General features: G+C 35.9%; 1 protein-coding gene across 3 annotated transcripts in view; it reads right to left on the bottom strand.

Moving 5' to 3' along the window:
• Positions 1-1,380: 1,380 nt before the first annotated feature.
• LOC134528636 (tropomyosin-1) overlaps positions 1,381-16,330 on the bottom strand; it is a 72,638-nt gene continuing 57,688 nt past the window's right edge. Inside the window, exons 6-10 of one of the 3 annotated variants that reach the window (XM_063362433.1) lie at positions 14,552-14,622; positions 12,879-12,954; positions 12,541-12,603; positions 11,244-11,313; positions 1,381-2,053 (exon numbers count right to left, since the gene is read on the bottom strand). In XM_063362433.1, coding sequence (XP_063218503.1) covers positions 1,971-2,053; positions 11,244-11,313; positions 12,541-12,603; positions 12,879-12,954; positions 14,552-14,622 — 363 coding nt within the window. In that variant the 3' untranslated portion in view covers positions 1,381-1,970. Of the gene's footprint in view, positions 2,054-8,540; positions 8,675-10,958; positions 11,314-12,540; positions 12,604-12,878; positions 12,955-14,551; positions 14,623-16,330 lie in introns of those variants that run through there. The other 2 variants (XM_063362434.1, XM_063362432.1) reach the window with 2 other exon arrangements.

Here is a 16,330-nt window from a genome sequence, read left to right as displayed (position 1 = left end):
GACTCCTTGCGCCCGGACAGGTATACCAGCCTACAGACTTCTTGCTTCTGGTATGTAATCCAGCCTCCAGACTCCTTGCCCCCGGGCAGGTAGTCCAGTATCCCGACTTCTTGCCCCTGGACAGGTAGGCCAGTCTCCAGACCACGTTCCCCCTGATAGGTAGGCCAGCTCCAGCTCACGTGCCCCTGATATGTAGTCCAGCCTCCAGACTCCTTGCCCCGGGCAGGTAGGCCAGCCTCCAGACTCCGTGGCACCGCGAATGAAAGGAAGCCTGCCCTATGCGGCACTCCGGTCGATCTCGCCTGCGTGTCTGAAGGCAGTCAGACCCGCGGCGCGCTAGGGCCTAGCTACACGGAGTGAAGAATTTCCACGCGGCACGATAATGCTTTGGCAGCGAAGTATCCGTGGTAAGATACGCACTCTCTTTTGCGTGAGGGCTATCGCAACAACGCCTCTTCCGTGCCACCCCATTTGACGCATCTCATCCCTTATTCTCGTCTTATAAACCTCCCTCTACAATGGAGAGCTGAAGTCCCCGCTAAGCTATTGTCTCCTGAGGGTTTGTGCTTAAGCAGAACAGCTATACCTTAATTTTTTAGTTTTAATGACAGCCACGTGTGTTGAGGATATTCAGTAGCTTTGTTAGTGGTATTTTCTTTCATATGTTTTTATTTTAAGGTTTTATTTTTTTTATTACTTTTAAAAAATAGGGGCCTACTATTTCCACTTTTATGTAGGGAATAGTGAAAGTTAACCAAGGTTAGAAAACAGTATATTACATTGAATAAGAAAATAAATCAAATTGTAGGAATAATTATAAGAAGGATAAATGTTATCATGTTTCTGACTCCGTAAGCCTATGCGCAAAAATTTTAATAAGCTATCAATTAAGGGTTACTTCTCTTTTATTCTTATTGTATTTAACTCACAATATTAAAACTTTTAAATAGTGTATATTAAATTATATAGCATGTATAAACCACTTTCAAATAAGTTAGTAAAAAAATAATTTATTAACATTTAAGTTTTAAAATCTGTTAAGAAATTATGTACACCTAAATAGGAGGAAGTTTTAAAGGGAATTTAAGCACATTTTAAAAAAAGCATATGTCCTACGCCTTAAAAAGCATTGAAGCTGTATACTTCACCCTTTGAAAGTATATTGTATCCTTCAATCATGCGACGAGATATTTTTATGTATGCTTCATGCACGCACGCTTTGTTAACTTGGCCTATCGTTCTATTTGTCAGCTATTATATCAATAAGAAACTATAAAAAATCATTTCACTAGCTGTCAATTCTTAAAAATTTATTTAAATACTTAACTGTTTAGAATTTCAGACTTTGGTGAAATTGAAAATAATTTCAAATATGCTTGCTCACGGTTAACAACAGTTTATTTCTGTTAATACAAATCATATGATTCTATATTTTTTTTAATCAGTGCTTTCCACTTGGTACCGCACTGTAAGGCACAGTTTTGTTGAATTTCAAACTTGTGAAACCACACACAACCATCTGTGGCTCACAGAAGGAAACAATTGATTCAGTCCAACTAGAAAAAAAAATTGTACAAACTCTCGAGATAATATAGGCAGTTTAAACGTTAACAATCAACACGTACACTTCTCAAACACATGCATATATTTCCTTCCTACCGTCAAGTTTTTTCACGTTCTACATATTTACAACTTGTAGAAGAAAAGAAAAATAATTAATCGTAGAATTTGGTTGTTTTGTAGCAGAACCCATAAGTTTATTTGTTTACATGTGTTTTCAAAGTTCCAGAATTTTTAATTTTTTGATTCGAGCGAACGGAGCTTATTTCGACTGCGGAAGAGAAGAAGGCTGGTAGAAGTGAAGTTTCCCTAGAGAGGCCTGCGGTGGACGTCACGCCGGCTCTGATTGGTTGGAGGCAGGCGCGCCCCGCCCGGCTGCTGTCCGCGACGTGTGGTCAGGGGGGGCGGGGTTAGTACCCGGCCAACTCGGCGAAGGTGGAGTCCATCTCGTCTGCCAGCGACTTGTATCGGTCCTTGTTGATTCCAAGTTCATCTGCGGGAACGCCAAAGCAACACCCGCCGCGTTAGGACTTATTTTTTTCCTGACGGCGGCGACACATACTCCCCCCCTTCCGGCTTTGGAAGCTGTGCAACTTGTCTGTAGGGCCATGGATTTTTTTGTTTGCGAAAAATAAATTACGTACCATACGACCGTAGCATTGAATGTCTAAGCTGGGATGGGTAGCCTTAGCCCCTGGACATAGCCGGATCTCGTAACACCTTTCCTGTTTCGCGTATACGGCCGTAGGGGCCCCCAGGCCGGTAGGGCTCACGCTAAGAGGACTTTGTCAACAAACCAAAAGGGGGAGAAATCCCTTATTCAGTCATTACTGTAGCATTGTATGTATTTCGAGGTTTGCCTGGTATAATTTAGTGTGTAAAGACGGTGCTGCAATCTGTGGCAAAAGGCGTGAACCAAAATTTCACAAAAAAAGGAAATTTTTATATTAGTAACTGTTCAATGAATTTTAAAAAGACGGACAGTAATTTAATTAAATTCCTTGTCCATACCCGGAGATTATTTATTTATTTTTAATCTTTTCGTTTTTCATCAGGGCCTTTTCATTATATAGTTTAAAATTTCGGTCTGCAAATCAAATGATTCGATGGACGACGTAGCTGCTCCGGCAGCGAATTCTAGTGGCGCGGGTGTGAAAACTACGTGTGATTTGCGTCAAGAAATGTAGTTAAAAACAACTATTTTTTCATTTATTTAGCGCGCTCTGCATTATTTTCAAGAATTAAACCGTTAAATTCCGTGTCCTAGTTTGTATTTTAAGTGTATTTGCAATATTAGAACATACTGGATCCTACACCCACACAACAGGGAAGGGCGACGTTTTGGATGTATATATATGTTTGTTTTTTTTGGCTTTCCTGTAACAGTGGGGTGTGAAAGGTTTTTTGTAGATGCCCGGTAGTTTTGTGTGAAGTCTAGCTGTAGGCCGGGGCTATAAACACATGAATTCGCTCGTTAGCGAAGTTAGATATTATTACACATCACTGGCGAGTTCTTAAGGACTCGCTCTAATTTTTTTGCAGGTGCATTTATACTGTCAGCGTACCAATCATAGAGTGGTCAAGACCAATAGGGAAATGGCTTCACTTGCAGACGGCCACCAATCAAAACGCCAGCGCAAGCATGCCTTAATGCCGTCTATTGAGGAATCAGATTTTTCGCGAAAAAATTCATGGCCCTACAAGACATAACCGAACTTTTGTGTCTTTGCAGGAAAATGAAATAACAAACTTTTTCTTGGCCTTGTTTATGTCTACTGCTAAATGCTGTACACTACAGAACCAGCTAGAAGCGTTAGTAAACTTACTGCAAAACCTTCAGGAAAAAATGCACATGAAAGCAGTTACTGTATTTACATCTAAGACTATGAAATATTTTACTAAATTTTTTTTTGTACAGTGGTAAGCATACTGAACGTCCACGTGTCTATGCAAGTCTATGACTACAACGGGAGCAGGTGGCTCTGGCAATTACTGTCGTGATGCGCCCTTGCGAAGCTATTTTAATGTCACAGTAAACCAGGAATGACAAATTGATCATGTGTGTACGGAACATAAAAATACCAGCTGGTACCAACATTTTTTTAAGAAACTCAAGAACATGTCGAAAAAAAACTTTCACCTTAGGAATGCCAGTGGACAAAAAAAAGATAAAAAAAGAAAAAAGTAACTGAAGAACAAAGAGTACTGAAAGAAAACCAGTAATTGACGCTGGACATAATTACGAAGCCATCACAGTGAACACAGTAGAAAAATCTTGATAATCAAGACCGTATACTGTCTTCATTGTGTCATCCAGGGTCATCTGTCTATTTTCTCTATTTTGATGTTGATTATTATGAATGGTTTTGTTTTCATCCACTAACTTGATAATTTCCGAGGTATTTAATTGGGTTTACTATATTTTCGATATCAGTCTTCCCGTTTTCATTAAAAGCATATTTGTCATTTATAGTTTTTTGCGACATACAAATGCTCTGCAGTAGCTCATGCCTACAATAACTATTTCCAGAGTTACTAAAACTATGTAGACCTAAGATACTATTTTGGAATGTATTTTGGAAGCAATACTAATAATAAGCATAGAATTCGCACAGACATATTTCTATAACTCTCTATTTAAAAAACTCTCTCAAACGAATGATTTACAATGTTTTTCTGGCATATTATTTTCAATATTGTTGTGACGATAAATTAATTGATTCCTTTGGATCAGATTAAAGATTAATTGTTATAATTTATCAAGTCATTAATAAGTAAGTTGTCTATTCATTACTATGATTTCAAAGAAAAGTTGTATAAATCATTAAATGGTTTAAATGAAAAAATTCTGAAAATTTTTTGACGTAAGATATTACTTAAAATATTAATAACTGAGCAAAATAATGTTGAAAAATATTGCCTTTTTTATTGTTACCCATAAATAAAAAATATAAATTGTTTTGAAAATAAAGAAATAACGTTGGTCTCTTGAAAAAAGTTAAGAAATTAAACTGACCATTTCCTGGACAGTGGTGACCTCCGCCTCGTTAATATAATCGTCTGGGTTCGAACCCCCGATCCCGTGACACGGGTTGGCTGAGCTACGGCATGTCAGAACATACTCGTTGCAAGTGTATAGACTGTCGTGTTATAAAATGTATATTTATCTTTCAAATAAGATCCTACCGCAAAAACAAAAACAAAAATACGAACACAAGAACGTTTTTTCCATGTACATAATAAACAGCATTATGCAATAATTGGCTTAGCATAAATGCCCAGTATTGTCTTTTTTCCTTGCAGCACATTATTTCAGTTATTAAATTTAAATTACTGTAGTTGTTTTAGATAAATTTGAACAATATTATGTATAACGATTGTTATTTAATCTGATGGGCTCGTCACAAAAGTGTTTTTTTTTATTATTATGTTGATCTATCCTGTGGAGAAAATTGTAAAAGTACTTTTAAATTTAATTTTTTAAATTTCATTAAATATGTTTTGAATAAAACGTTTTCTTGGAAGTGTCTGGTTCTAAGGGAAGAACATACAGAATAAGTTCAGTAATAGGAATATCACTAATATATTTCTTTAATGTACTGGAAAAAAAGAATATATCCAAAAATTAAATGGGTATAGTGAAAAAAATTAAAATTTTGCTAAAATCTGAAGAGAATAATTAGTGACAAAAAAAACTTTTGGAAATAATTTTTGTTCTTCGTTGTGGTGCTCCTTCATGAAGGGAGGTCATTTTTTCCGCATACAAATATTTAATGAGTGTGTGACTAAAGTTTTGGAATTTGCTTTGCGATTCACCCTTGGTTACAATATTATCACTGTGCCGATAAGCAAAAGTGGACTTATAAGGAGATGACATGCAAAAAAGTGCGATGAGCTCAAAAACATATTTAACAAGCTTTTGTAACTGTAATACTGCATGAGAGTATGTAAAGTCGTTAAAAGATTTGATTACCAACCTCCTCAGAAGAGAAAATAGCATTAAATAAAATTGTATCAGAACAAAACCAACAAAAAATATAAGAATGTGCCATTTTTTAAAAGATGATATTTTTTTAGCATAACTTAAGCAAAAAATAAAGTACTTTATGTGTGCCGCATCGGTTCTTCAGTATCCCAGTACCTGATGGCAAGTGTTTTTTTTTTTTCAAGAAGGCTGGAAATAATTCACGGGTCTGACCGGATCTTCTTTCGACGCGACCTCTGCGTCTCTTCCACTTGACAAGCCCGGCGGATATAAATAAACCTAGCGTCGCTTCCTCCGACGGAAGACGCTGCCAGACGCTGTATTTTTCAGAGTGTCTGCACAACGACGGCAAGTGTGTACCCCTTCCAACGCTTGGTGAGGGGGGGAGGACTTCAACCATCGGCGTCGTCGACCTGGCTTCAGGTTAGATTCTACAGACCTGTGCGTGGTCAAGTTGACGGCACACGAACCCTTCTCTCAAGGAGAAATAATGCGCATGATCCAGAAACCCAGGATTAAGACGGGTACACACACGGTGCGCAGAGCTTCGGGAAAAACAACGCGATTTGAAAACTACGCAAGACATCAGAATGGGGTCTGTTTACGAATGCGCTGAGAGCCGATAAGGTTTTTTGTTTCCGGGACAAGTTTTTAAACGGTACTTTTTGAAGAGTTAAAATGGCTGAAAGGACTATTTTAGAGTATTTTTTGAGCATAAAACCAACGGAACAGGTTCTTTAAAGCGCTTAAGGGACTTGCATTACACTTTTGTCTTCGTTTCTCCGCTATATAATGCTACGGTTACCGCTAAAATTTCGTAGTTATCTTATGGATGAAGATAAGACCGCGCGCCAGTTCAGAGTCTTGCGCTTAGAGGCGACACCGCGCTAGAAGCACCAGCGAGAGTCGCACTTATCATCCCGCCTGGCTGACACAGATACACTCCTGACTATGCGGGCCCCTTCAATTAAAATAACGTATTGGCAACCTTCTCAAGTCATGAAACAAAAACAATTAATATAGGAAATAAACCTTTACTTCAAGCAACAGCTACGTATGAAAATGAAGATGACGTGTGTTCATTTACAGTAAATCGAAAACTGCCGCAGATGAAACATTATCTGTTTTTATCCTCATTTATCATGCATGAAGAAACACAGATGAATTTCCAGTTTGTCCCGCCAAACTGCCAAAGCATAGAACAAAAATACCTGACGCCATCTTATTCGTAGGGCAGATGTGTGGTTCCAAGAAAATTTTTTGACAAATATTTTTTTTTCTAGAATGATGTTTATCACGATTTTACAGAGAAAAAAAATAAAAGTCTGCTTAACCCGTCCGTTTCCACGAAAAGTATCCTCAAAGTTGGAAGGGTGTAGCTTTGTGTTAGCCAAGACTATATATCCCTTCAGTGTAGCAAACCATATATGTATAGCAGTAATGTGTGTTGCATAACACTACGGCTGTTACTTTTTTTATATTTTATTTTAATGAGGTAACGAGTGCTAAACATTTTGTCTATCTCTAAGACGTTGACATGCCATCTAATCTTACACTTTGTAGTCGGTTTTCATGAAAATAACGTCTAACTGTATTCAATCCAAAAAAATTGTTCGGCACAACACATTTGCGGTAGACCTAGCTGATAACCATTTTTTTTTACTTTGATATTTATTTGCAATGCCAATTAGATCAATTTGCGCTTTCATTCTTGCAAGTAAATAGAAATGTCAGAAATCGTTCCATCTGAAATGTTTTTTTTTTAATTTATTGTAAAAAAACGGTTCTCCAGCGAATATTTCAAATAATAATTAGGTCATCGTTATTTGGAATGAAAGGTTGGTTCCTATACTTAGTCACCGTGTTTTGTTACTGGCTATCATACCCGTAGTCTGCATTGCAATTATCATTCTATTACGTATGTTTCCTACAAGAATTTTATTGACTTCTGAGTTCAGAGAATATCATATTACTTCCGGTTCAATTATCAAAATCATTCACAAGTACAGGTGTTTATTCTTTGAACTCTTACATAAATAAAAATTGCGAATAATTTTGAGGGTTCATATTGAATGTTGTTAAAAGTTTACCTTTTTGTATTGAAGGGTTTGCCTGAAGAAGGAAATTAAGCCCCAAAAGTGTATATTTTCAGACTTATAAGGAAGCAAAATAACTATGTATCAACAATTCTAAAAACATTTCGCTATGCTAAGAGTATGTCAATAAAATTCATAATATCTGAAACTAATAGCTCTGGTAATAACTATTTAAAATTATATGAAAGTAATATTTGTAAAACTATCAAAAAACGAAAATATAGATAATTATTTTTAAACACTTTTGCCACGAGGAAAATATACTTAAGGCAATAATGTCGCAAATTAAATACTTCCTTAAATAAGGCATATTTTCTGACTTTAATAATTGTTGTAAACAATCTGTAAAAATAATTTATCGAGTATCAATTTAACAGTGATACTTGATGTTCCAGAGAAGTTGGACATATAGTCTGTGCAAAAATCGTGCTTATTATTAATTTCTGTTCTGTTTAAAACCCGTAAACTGTATGCATTATGTAAAAAGCACATAAGCAAAATGGGTTCTATGAAAACAAGCAATTAAAAGCATGAAAGCCTATCTCATCAAATTGCAGTTCACGGCAACATGTTCTTTACCTTTTTTTTCTTATTTTTTCTACAAACCTGTAAAAGTAACTTTCTTCATAAACTTATATATTATAACAAGTGGTTCTGAGTAAAATTCTTTGTGAAAACATGTTGGCGCGACTTAAATAAAAGCACACACTACCTTGGCAAGCAGTCCTGACGAAGCAGCATATCACAGCACACCAGCAGAAGAATAAGAAAGTAAACAAACACAAGAGTATGCAAAATAAGTGTTCTTTTTTTTAATGCCTCTGTAGCAGAGACTTGGAAGAGAGTATATATCGTGAATTTGGACTCGAGATGATGGAAAAATTTGAAGAGAGAGAAAGTAAGACAAGAAGGTTTATTTTTATTGTGCGTGTTTTTGAAAGGTGCGCTATCTAGTAGCCTGTGAGCTCGGCAAATGTCTGATCCAAATCGTCGGTGATCGCTTTGTATTTCTCCTTGTCGCTGAACAGAAGGTCTGCAAAGAACAGGCAACACATAAGCATTAGCGGTGTTAGTAGAAGCACAAACTGCACAAGCCAACCTGAGCTGATCCCATTGCACAACGTAACATTCTTTTAAAACAAGTACTGCTGCAATTTATCTGTAAGCAATAGGTCCACTGTTGACCAAGAAAATGTTAACAAACAAAAATCATTATTGTTATAAAGAAACATGTTCTTATAAATGTTTACGAAATAAGAGCCTTTAGATGTGTTTATACGTAACATAAGTAATACATTCACTAGCACAGTTGATGAAACTAAATTTTTATTAACTAGCAACTTACAGTTTTAATGTATTTCAGTTTTGTTCGCTGCACCATGTGCAGTTTTATAATATTTAAAATCTGTTCCTTCTAATTATTAAAGTACAGAGTGTCCATAAATGATGACCCAGTTTCATTGGTATATTCTAACCGTTTTGTTTAGTCTATTTAAAACAAATCATACATTAAATTTAAGATAACTAACCTAGATTTTCTTACAAATGCTCAATCAATAAGTGCACTTTTAGTTATAGGCAAACATACAACATAAATTCCAATTCTTCCCACACTTTGGTTTAAAAGTAAGGAGAAATGGAATCAATAGCCTCTTCAAATCTGTGTCTCAACTCTGGCAAACCATTAGGTAGTGTCGGACTGTGGACACTGTATTTTATAAAGCCCCAAAGGCAAAAACAATCGCATGCCATTATGCCAGCTAAAAAAAAAGCTCTGTCGCCTTTACCATTACGACCAATCCAACAGTCATCTGGCTTTAAAGCATGAAGAAACAGTTATGTACTTTAAACGAAACGCACGTTGAACTGAAACTATCGATTCACTCAGCAAAGGGCAGAACACAAAACGCTTTACGCTCAGGAGTCACCATTTTTCGTAGGTGGCGCTGCAAGCGAGAAAACGACAAAGCAGAACTCGCACATGTACTTATCTAAAACTGTAATGTCACCTTGAACTCTGCAACGTTTACAGTTGTTACTATTATAATTTATAACTGGGACATTATTTTATGGACTCGCCGTATTGTTACGAGGATAATTGATGCGAGGCAACGGGGCAGGCCAGCTCGGGCGCTCGACTGCGGATGGGGTGCGAGTATTACCGTTACACGCCTAAACCGACTAACAGCGGTGCCTCGCTACCCCTCTACCCCGGAGAACCCTCCTCGGCTTTGGAGGGTTCGACACGTCTTGAGCCCCGCCTGCGTGAAGTGGCTTAACTAAGGACGCCATTGTTCTAGGAGCTTCGGGCGTCAAGTCGACCCTGAAGACGCGACACTTGAAAGGTGCACGATACCATTCCAGAAGAGGGCTGAGGGGTATAAAATTCGTGCATGGACAATTTATTTGCTATAACTTAATATTGTAAATGTTATGTAATAAATGAAACTGTATTTAATTAATTGGGCTATGATTTTCGAACCTGATTTCCCCACCCGTAGCAGAGTTCATCAGTAAAAAACTTGCTAAGCACGTAAAACTGGCCACAATTTCGTGAACATTCAAAAAATATTCTAAGACTTCCTTTTTTTTTTTTACTTTTATGAAAATAAAAAAATTCGATAATTGTGGTGAAATATTAAGAATATGTATGTAAGTTTACAGAAGTAAAAATTTTTTGATGAATTAGATGTGCGCCAGTTAGAAAAAAAATTATTTTTGATTATATGTTATGGACATGTTTTGAAGTGCAGTCAAAAATTTAAAATAAAAAAATTCAAAAATCTTTAAAAAAAATTAGTTGCAAATGGAAAACAGCTCAAATAAACTTTAACACTAAATTACGCAAATAGCACTATCAAATTATTGCTTAGCTTCTAAATCTGTACATTTGTGAGTTTTTTAATTAAACATCGCGTCAACACACACACAACAATAATTTATAAATCTAAAGCCACATAACACACAATGTTTTAAAATTTTATAAATACATATACAATAAAAAATGTATGTTAAAACACTTCAGTACTGTAAATTCACTCAAAATTCAGTTAATGTTGCAGTACTAAGCAAAAGAATATCGTCAAAATTATATATACTGTACACATTAATAAAGTTCGTTTGTGAAAATCTACAATATTTACAATAATTTTTTGAATTTTACAATTCACATAGAAAAAACACAATGATTATTTTGTCTTAATATTAACATTATTTACATTGATTAAAAATAATATTGGGAAGTTTTGACGTTAAAAATAATAAGTTTTAAGTTTTGGAGGAAAAAAATATTATTTGCCTAAAAAATTCTATAGGAATGGTATAGTAAAGTATTATTTGCTTAAAATGCATGTTAACTATTTACATACAATTTAATATATTAAAAGTATATGTTTGTAACTTTTTTCAGTTTCAAAATGGCATTTCAAAGTTCGGGATGCTGAAAAGGTAAAAGAACTCGTTCATAAATTGTTGGTTCCCTGCCATGTTGAAAATGTAAGGTGAAATAACTGGCGGGTGAAAGTTGGGCGAAGGCATGTTCAGCTCCGAGACGACGGGGACAGATTCTCGCTGCAGTTGGACGCGAGAGCTGATGTGCTTACCTTCCAGCCTGTCAACCTCCTTCTGGAGCTTCTTCACCGTCTTCTCAGCGAACTCAGCGCGGGCCTCCGCCTGCAACAACACCCCTCAGCTCAGCTCGGCTCAGCTCAGCTCATCTCAGCTCAGCTGGGGAGGGTCCGCCTTGTATCGACGAGGATGACAACAATGTTGACCTACACGCTTCTACCGAGGCCGGTCATCCAAGACACGAAAAAAAAATGAGGGTTTTTAGGAGTTGAACACGCTACCCCTGTGCTTTAACTGCATTCCTGATACACGACAGGACGCGGCCAACCACGGATTTAGGTTTCCTATCCGTGGCCGATCTGTCGCCCAAACTTCCGCCCATGCGCAGAGCTCACATTTTTTTTTCCGTTGATCTCGTCCAGATATATATATATAAATATATATATATATAAAATATATATATATATATATATATAAAATATATATATATATATATATATATATATATAAAATATTCGAAGCATTTTGGCTCAATATGCGAAAACGTTTGATAAATACGTCTGAAATGTTCTGAACGTATAAATCGATTTACACGTAGGCCTATATTTTCCAGAAAGTTTGAGAATTTTATAGAGTGTTTCAGAAGTTTACAGAATATTTCAAAAGAAATGTGTATTTCAAAATCTAATAGAGCCTGTACGCCTATCTTGAATAAACGTTTCCCTATAAAACCATATTAGCATACTTTCTTATTTTTCCTCAGAAAACAGTTAAAGAACATTGCAATAATTTTTTTTTAATTTTATTACCGAAGCTCGAAAGACTTGCGTGGAATAAACTGGCAAACTCGGGCAAAAATAGTCACGGTAATGAACTTAATTATACTATTCTAAAGATTCTCGGCGTAAGGGAATTATAGAACCCCTTTTTGTAAGGTAGAAGAGAATTTCAGAAGAAATGTGATAGCTTGCCCAAAATAATTTTCAATTGAGGCCATTCATTGTCATGGGTGGAAAGGCATTGAACTCAAAACATTGAATACACACCTCTCCTACCACAAAGTGTTTCTCCCTCTATGACCACACTTGCCGGTCAATATAATGAAGATAGAAATTGAAATATTTTAAAAATAGAACAGTATTTTCTAAAGTCTCTAGCTACTCTAAATTATTTTCATTGTGGCCAAAACTTTGGTAGTTTTATCACATGTATAGACAATACAAATATTTTATAACTTTCTCTCACACTAATAATGTATTTTATTGAGTGTGATCCCAAAATTTATGAGTTTAAATTGTAAACTATCAATTAGTTTTGATTAATTTTACCAACCTCCTTCAACTTGACTGTGAGGGTCTTAATCTGGCGCTTGTATTCTTCCACTCGTTGGTTGGCCTGTGAACAAAATACCAAACGTGACAGAAAAATGTAATTTAAAAAATTACTATTAAAGCTGAATCCACTTGAATTTTATAGTAATATTTAAGTTCGATACCACTTTAAAATCAGTGCTCTGTGGTAGTTTTTCAGTGAAGATTTTTCTATATGCCTTACAGCACTGAGGGAACAAAGTCATCAACGTACTCACATCGCATCCAGTAGTTCAAGCCCTCGGGGATGTAGGAGTTAGCAACAAATAATTCACTGAGAGAAAATATTTTGTTATTTACCTTCTCTTCCGATACCTCCAGAGACTTCAAGCTGTTACCGACAACCTTCAACTCTTCTTCCAGCTCCATGATCTTCCTGTGGGATGAACAACACAGTACACATCATTAAACCTCACGTTTCAAAAAAAATACAGCACTTGATTTCTAAACATCTTGATTTTAATTTTCGGGGAAAAAAATTTAATTTGGAAGAAAAGGGTAATGTTAATAATTCTATTTATTAACGTGAGTGCCACTGATTTTGTAAACGTAATAATATAAATAACAAATAAAAATAAAATATTGTTTCAGGAACGTAACAAAAAGGGCTTGTGCCCCGGTCGCCGCATTTAGGGACGCTAAACCGGCAGAGTAATTATTACTATAGATACTTACTTGAATATCGTAGTGTTATAACACAAAATAAAGAGTTGGAAGGCAGATGGACTGAATTATATGCATTGAAAGATACATACAGTTACATGTATATCACGAAATATATAAAAACTGATATTTTTCGCGTACTATCCAACTTGCGATGTATTAAAAATGAATACCGTGTTAGTTGAATCAAAAACATTTTTAATAGTGGAATTAATATGTGGTGGCGATATGAGGTGTTGTCGGGAAAGGTTTTGGTTTTGTTGATTTTGAAAGAATAAAAAAAAGGAGGTATCAAGATGAGTTATAGCCGGGTGGAAACTAGTAGATATAGTTACGTCCATGCTGTGTGTAAAAGCAATTTTTGAAGGAAGTGTTGCTCAGAAAAAGGAAAAGAAACACAGACACCAGAACTTTTAACTGGAGTCAAATCTGAACCTGAGGAATTCCCCGAGTGGGTGGGTGTTAGTTTGGATCAGCTTCGTCTGCCAGAAGACACGTCCGCTCTCGGGAGCTTGTCAGTGTGACCAACATGGCCGCCGAGGGTCACGTTGTTACCATGTTGGTAACTGCCTTTCAATGTCAGTGCTAGATGCATGTCATTATTGCACGGCGTCATCACTCGCGGTGATAGTATAGCATTAAATTCATACACCGTGCTTCTGTGTGCGCCTTACTTTACGTGTAGAGCCCCATCGACCCCCTTCAATTTGTTGTTCTTTGAATTTAATAGGTGAAATTATATTATTAAATAGACTGGTTTCATGGGATTCTTTAAATACTTATATTTTTATTATTATATCTTTTTTTAGAGCTGCTTATACTTTATATATATATAGGTATATATATTCTTGTAGTCAACATGGTATAATTTACTCTGGTTCATTTTCTTTTTATAATGGTTATATTCTTGAATATTTATTGTTATTTTTGCATTGATTACCTTTAAATATAATTATTTTTTTTATCTAATATAATATTTATTTACTTAAATAATTTAATTTAAAATATCAGCTTGTGGGTCTGAATATGTATTTATTACTTTAAGTTATTCTTTGATGTTATTCATTATGTACTATTTTATTAGTTTATTTATTTTTAATAAGATTTTTATTTTTTATTATTGGTATTTATTTTTGTATTTTTAATATTGTTATTATTATTTTTCTTCCCTGTGCTTATAGAATTAATGTTTGAATCCCATACACACATACACGGGGAAAGGGTACATAGAAGTAATTTTGCGGTGTGTGTGTGGAAGGTTTTTTGTAGATGCTGAAGGCCGGGGTTACAAGGTGACGACGAATACTCACGAGTCTCCGGACTTGACGCGGTCCTCAGCCACCTCCAGCTCGTCTTCAACGAAGGCCAGCTTGCGCGACACCTGCGCACAACGGGACTTGCCTGAGCGCGCGCACGGCGCATCAGGGCTCGGGGAGCTGCAGCTCTCACCATTGAATATACATATTAAATGCTCTCGCGGAGGGAGGGAGGAACAGAAGAAAAAAAGCGCCATCTTGTTTCCCGTAGTTTTTACGGAGCAGAAATATCCTTGTACAGTTACAGATATTTGTAAACTTGAAAATTTTTCACGAAAACAACTGTATCACCACAAAATAGAATTTACAGTAATAATGGGTTATGCTGATTAGAGACCTGCAAAATTCGCGGATTCATTGACCTCTGTGATGGACTACTCAGTCCTTTAAATACTCGCGGAAATGACACCTGTTCATTGGCTACTGACGCGTGAGACGTCTCAACTAGGCTGTCCGTAATTCGGCACTTTCTTGGTTTAGTGTTTCCCATTGGCTCACAGTTCCCCGGATAAACATAGTTGTTTTGATGCTAGCCTATCGCGAAATGAATCCGCGAATTTTGCATGTTTCTAGTGCTGATTCTTACCCTTACTTCGTGTTGTCCCAATACTTCCAATAGTGAAACCGTTCCCTGAATAGCTTTCCAGTACTAAGTGCGAAAATTAAATAAGCATAATAAAACTTAACTAAGTACAATGATTGAATTTTAGATTATTTTTTCTGTGGTTTAAAAATATTATGCTTGAATGAAACATCAATTGAAATATAAAATTATGCGACAATTTTTTCGTTAGAAATACTCGGCATTATCTGTGTTTCGTAAATGCCAAAAAAAACATAGTCATGTGTTGTACAGAGTTAAAATATCTTTCGTGTAGTACGTATCACAAACTATTTCTTTACAACTGATTTCCAAAGGAATCTTTTGTGAAATTAAAAACATTTGATCAAAAATAAGTTAGGACAATGCAATGAAGTTTGTGTTAATAGCGAGAGCTCTACACTGTAAAAAGTATTTTTTTGTACTTTTACAAGAATGGTCGTTGGCAACTCAGATGCGACGATGCCACTCGTAAAATTGCCAGGCAGGTATTTGAACCATTTGCGGTTTTTACAAATCTCTGCCTTGAGGTTTCACAAGTGACATCTTTGGCGACTGGGTTTCCAAAGGATTTTCTTTGTACAGCGCACAAGGAAAAGGCTGGTTTAAGGGGGTGCCTGCCATTTCAGGTAATGATTTTATATTTATATTAATCACTGATCAACTTTTAGACTTCTTCGTGATATGGTTTGCGTTTCTGTCACAAAAACTCATTTCGTGGGTGTTTTTTTTTTTTTTGTCAAAATCGTAACAAATTTGAAGAATTTTGAAATGACAGGTAAAAATTAAATTAATATTTTCTGAAAGAAATTCAAACCAATTTCTTGAAGTGGCCAGTGGCATTTCAGTTAAACCTAAAAAAGTTTCAGTTCTGCAAAAAAAATTAAATTCTCCTTATTTGTACAACCCAAATAAACGTTAAAAAAAATGTGACTTTGGTAGCTAATCATGCAAAAAAGTATGCGCTGTGTACATTTTTTTCATTTCGTGAAAGTTAAACGATTGAAAAAAGTCTACAAGTTTATCTGTAATTACTGTAAATGTAAAATGTTGACCTGAAATGGGAGGCACCCCCCTTATTGATTTTGAAAGAAGAAAAAAAAGGGAGTTGCCAAGATGAGTTATAGCCAGGTGGAAAGTAGTATAGTTACGTCCCTGGTGTGTGTGTGTGT

This window comes from Bacillus rossius, chromosome 1, assembly GCF_032445375.1.
Source record: "Bacillus rossius redtenbacheri isolate Brsri chromosome 1, Brsri_v3, whole genome shotgun sequence".
Lineage (NCBI taxonomy): Eukaryota > Metazoa > Arthropoda > Insecta > Phasmatodea > Bacillidae > Bacillus > Bacillus rossius.
Note: the sequence above shows the minus strand (reverse complement) of the source record. Positions and strands in the feature narration are given on the sequence as shown.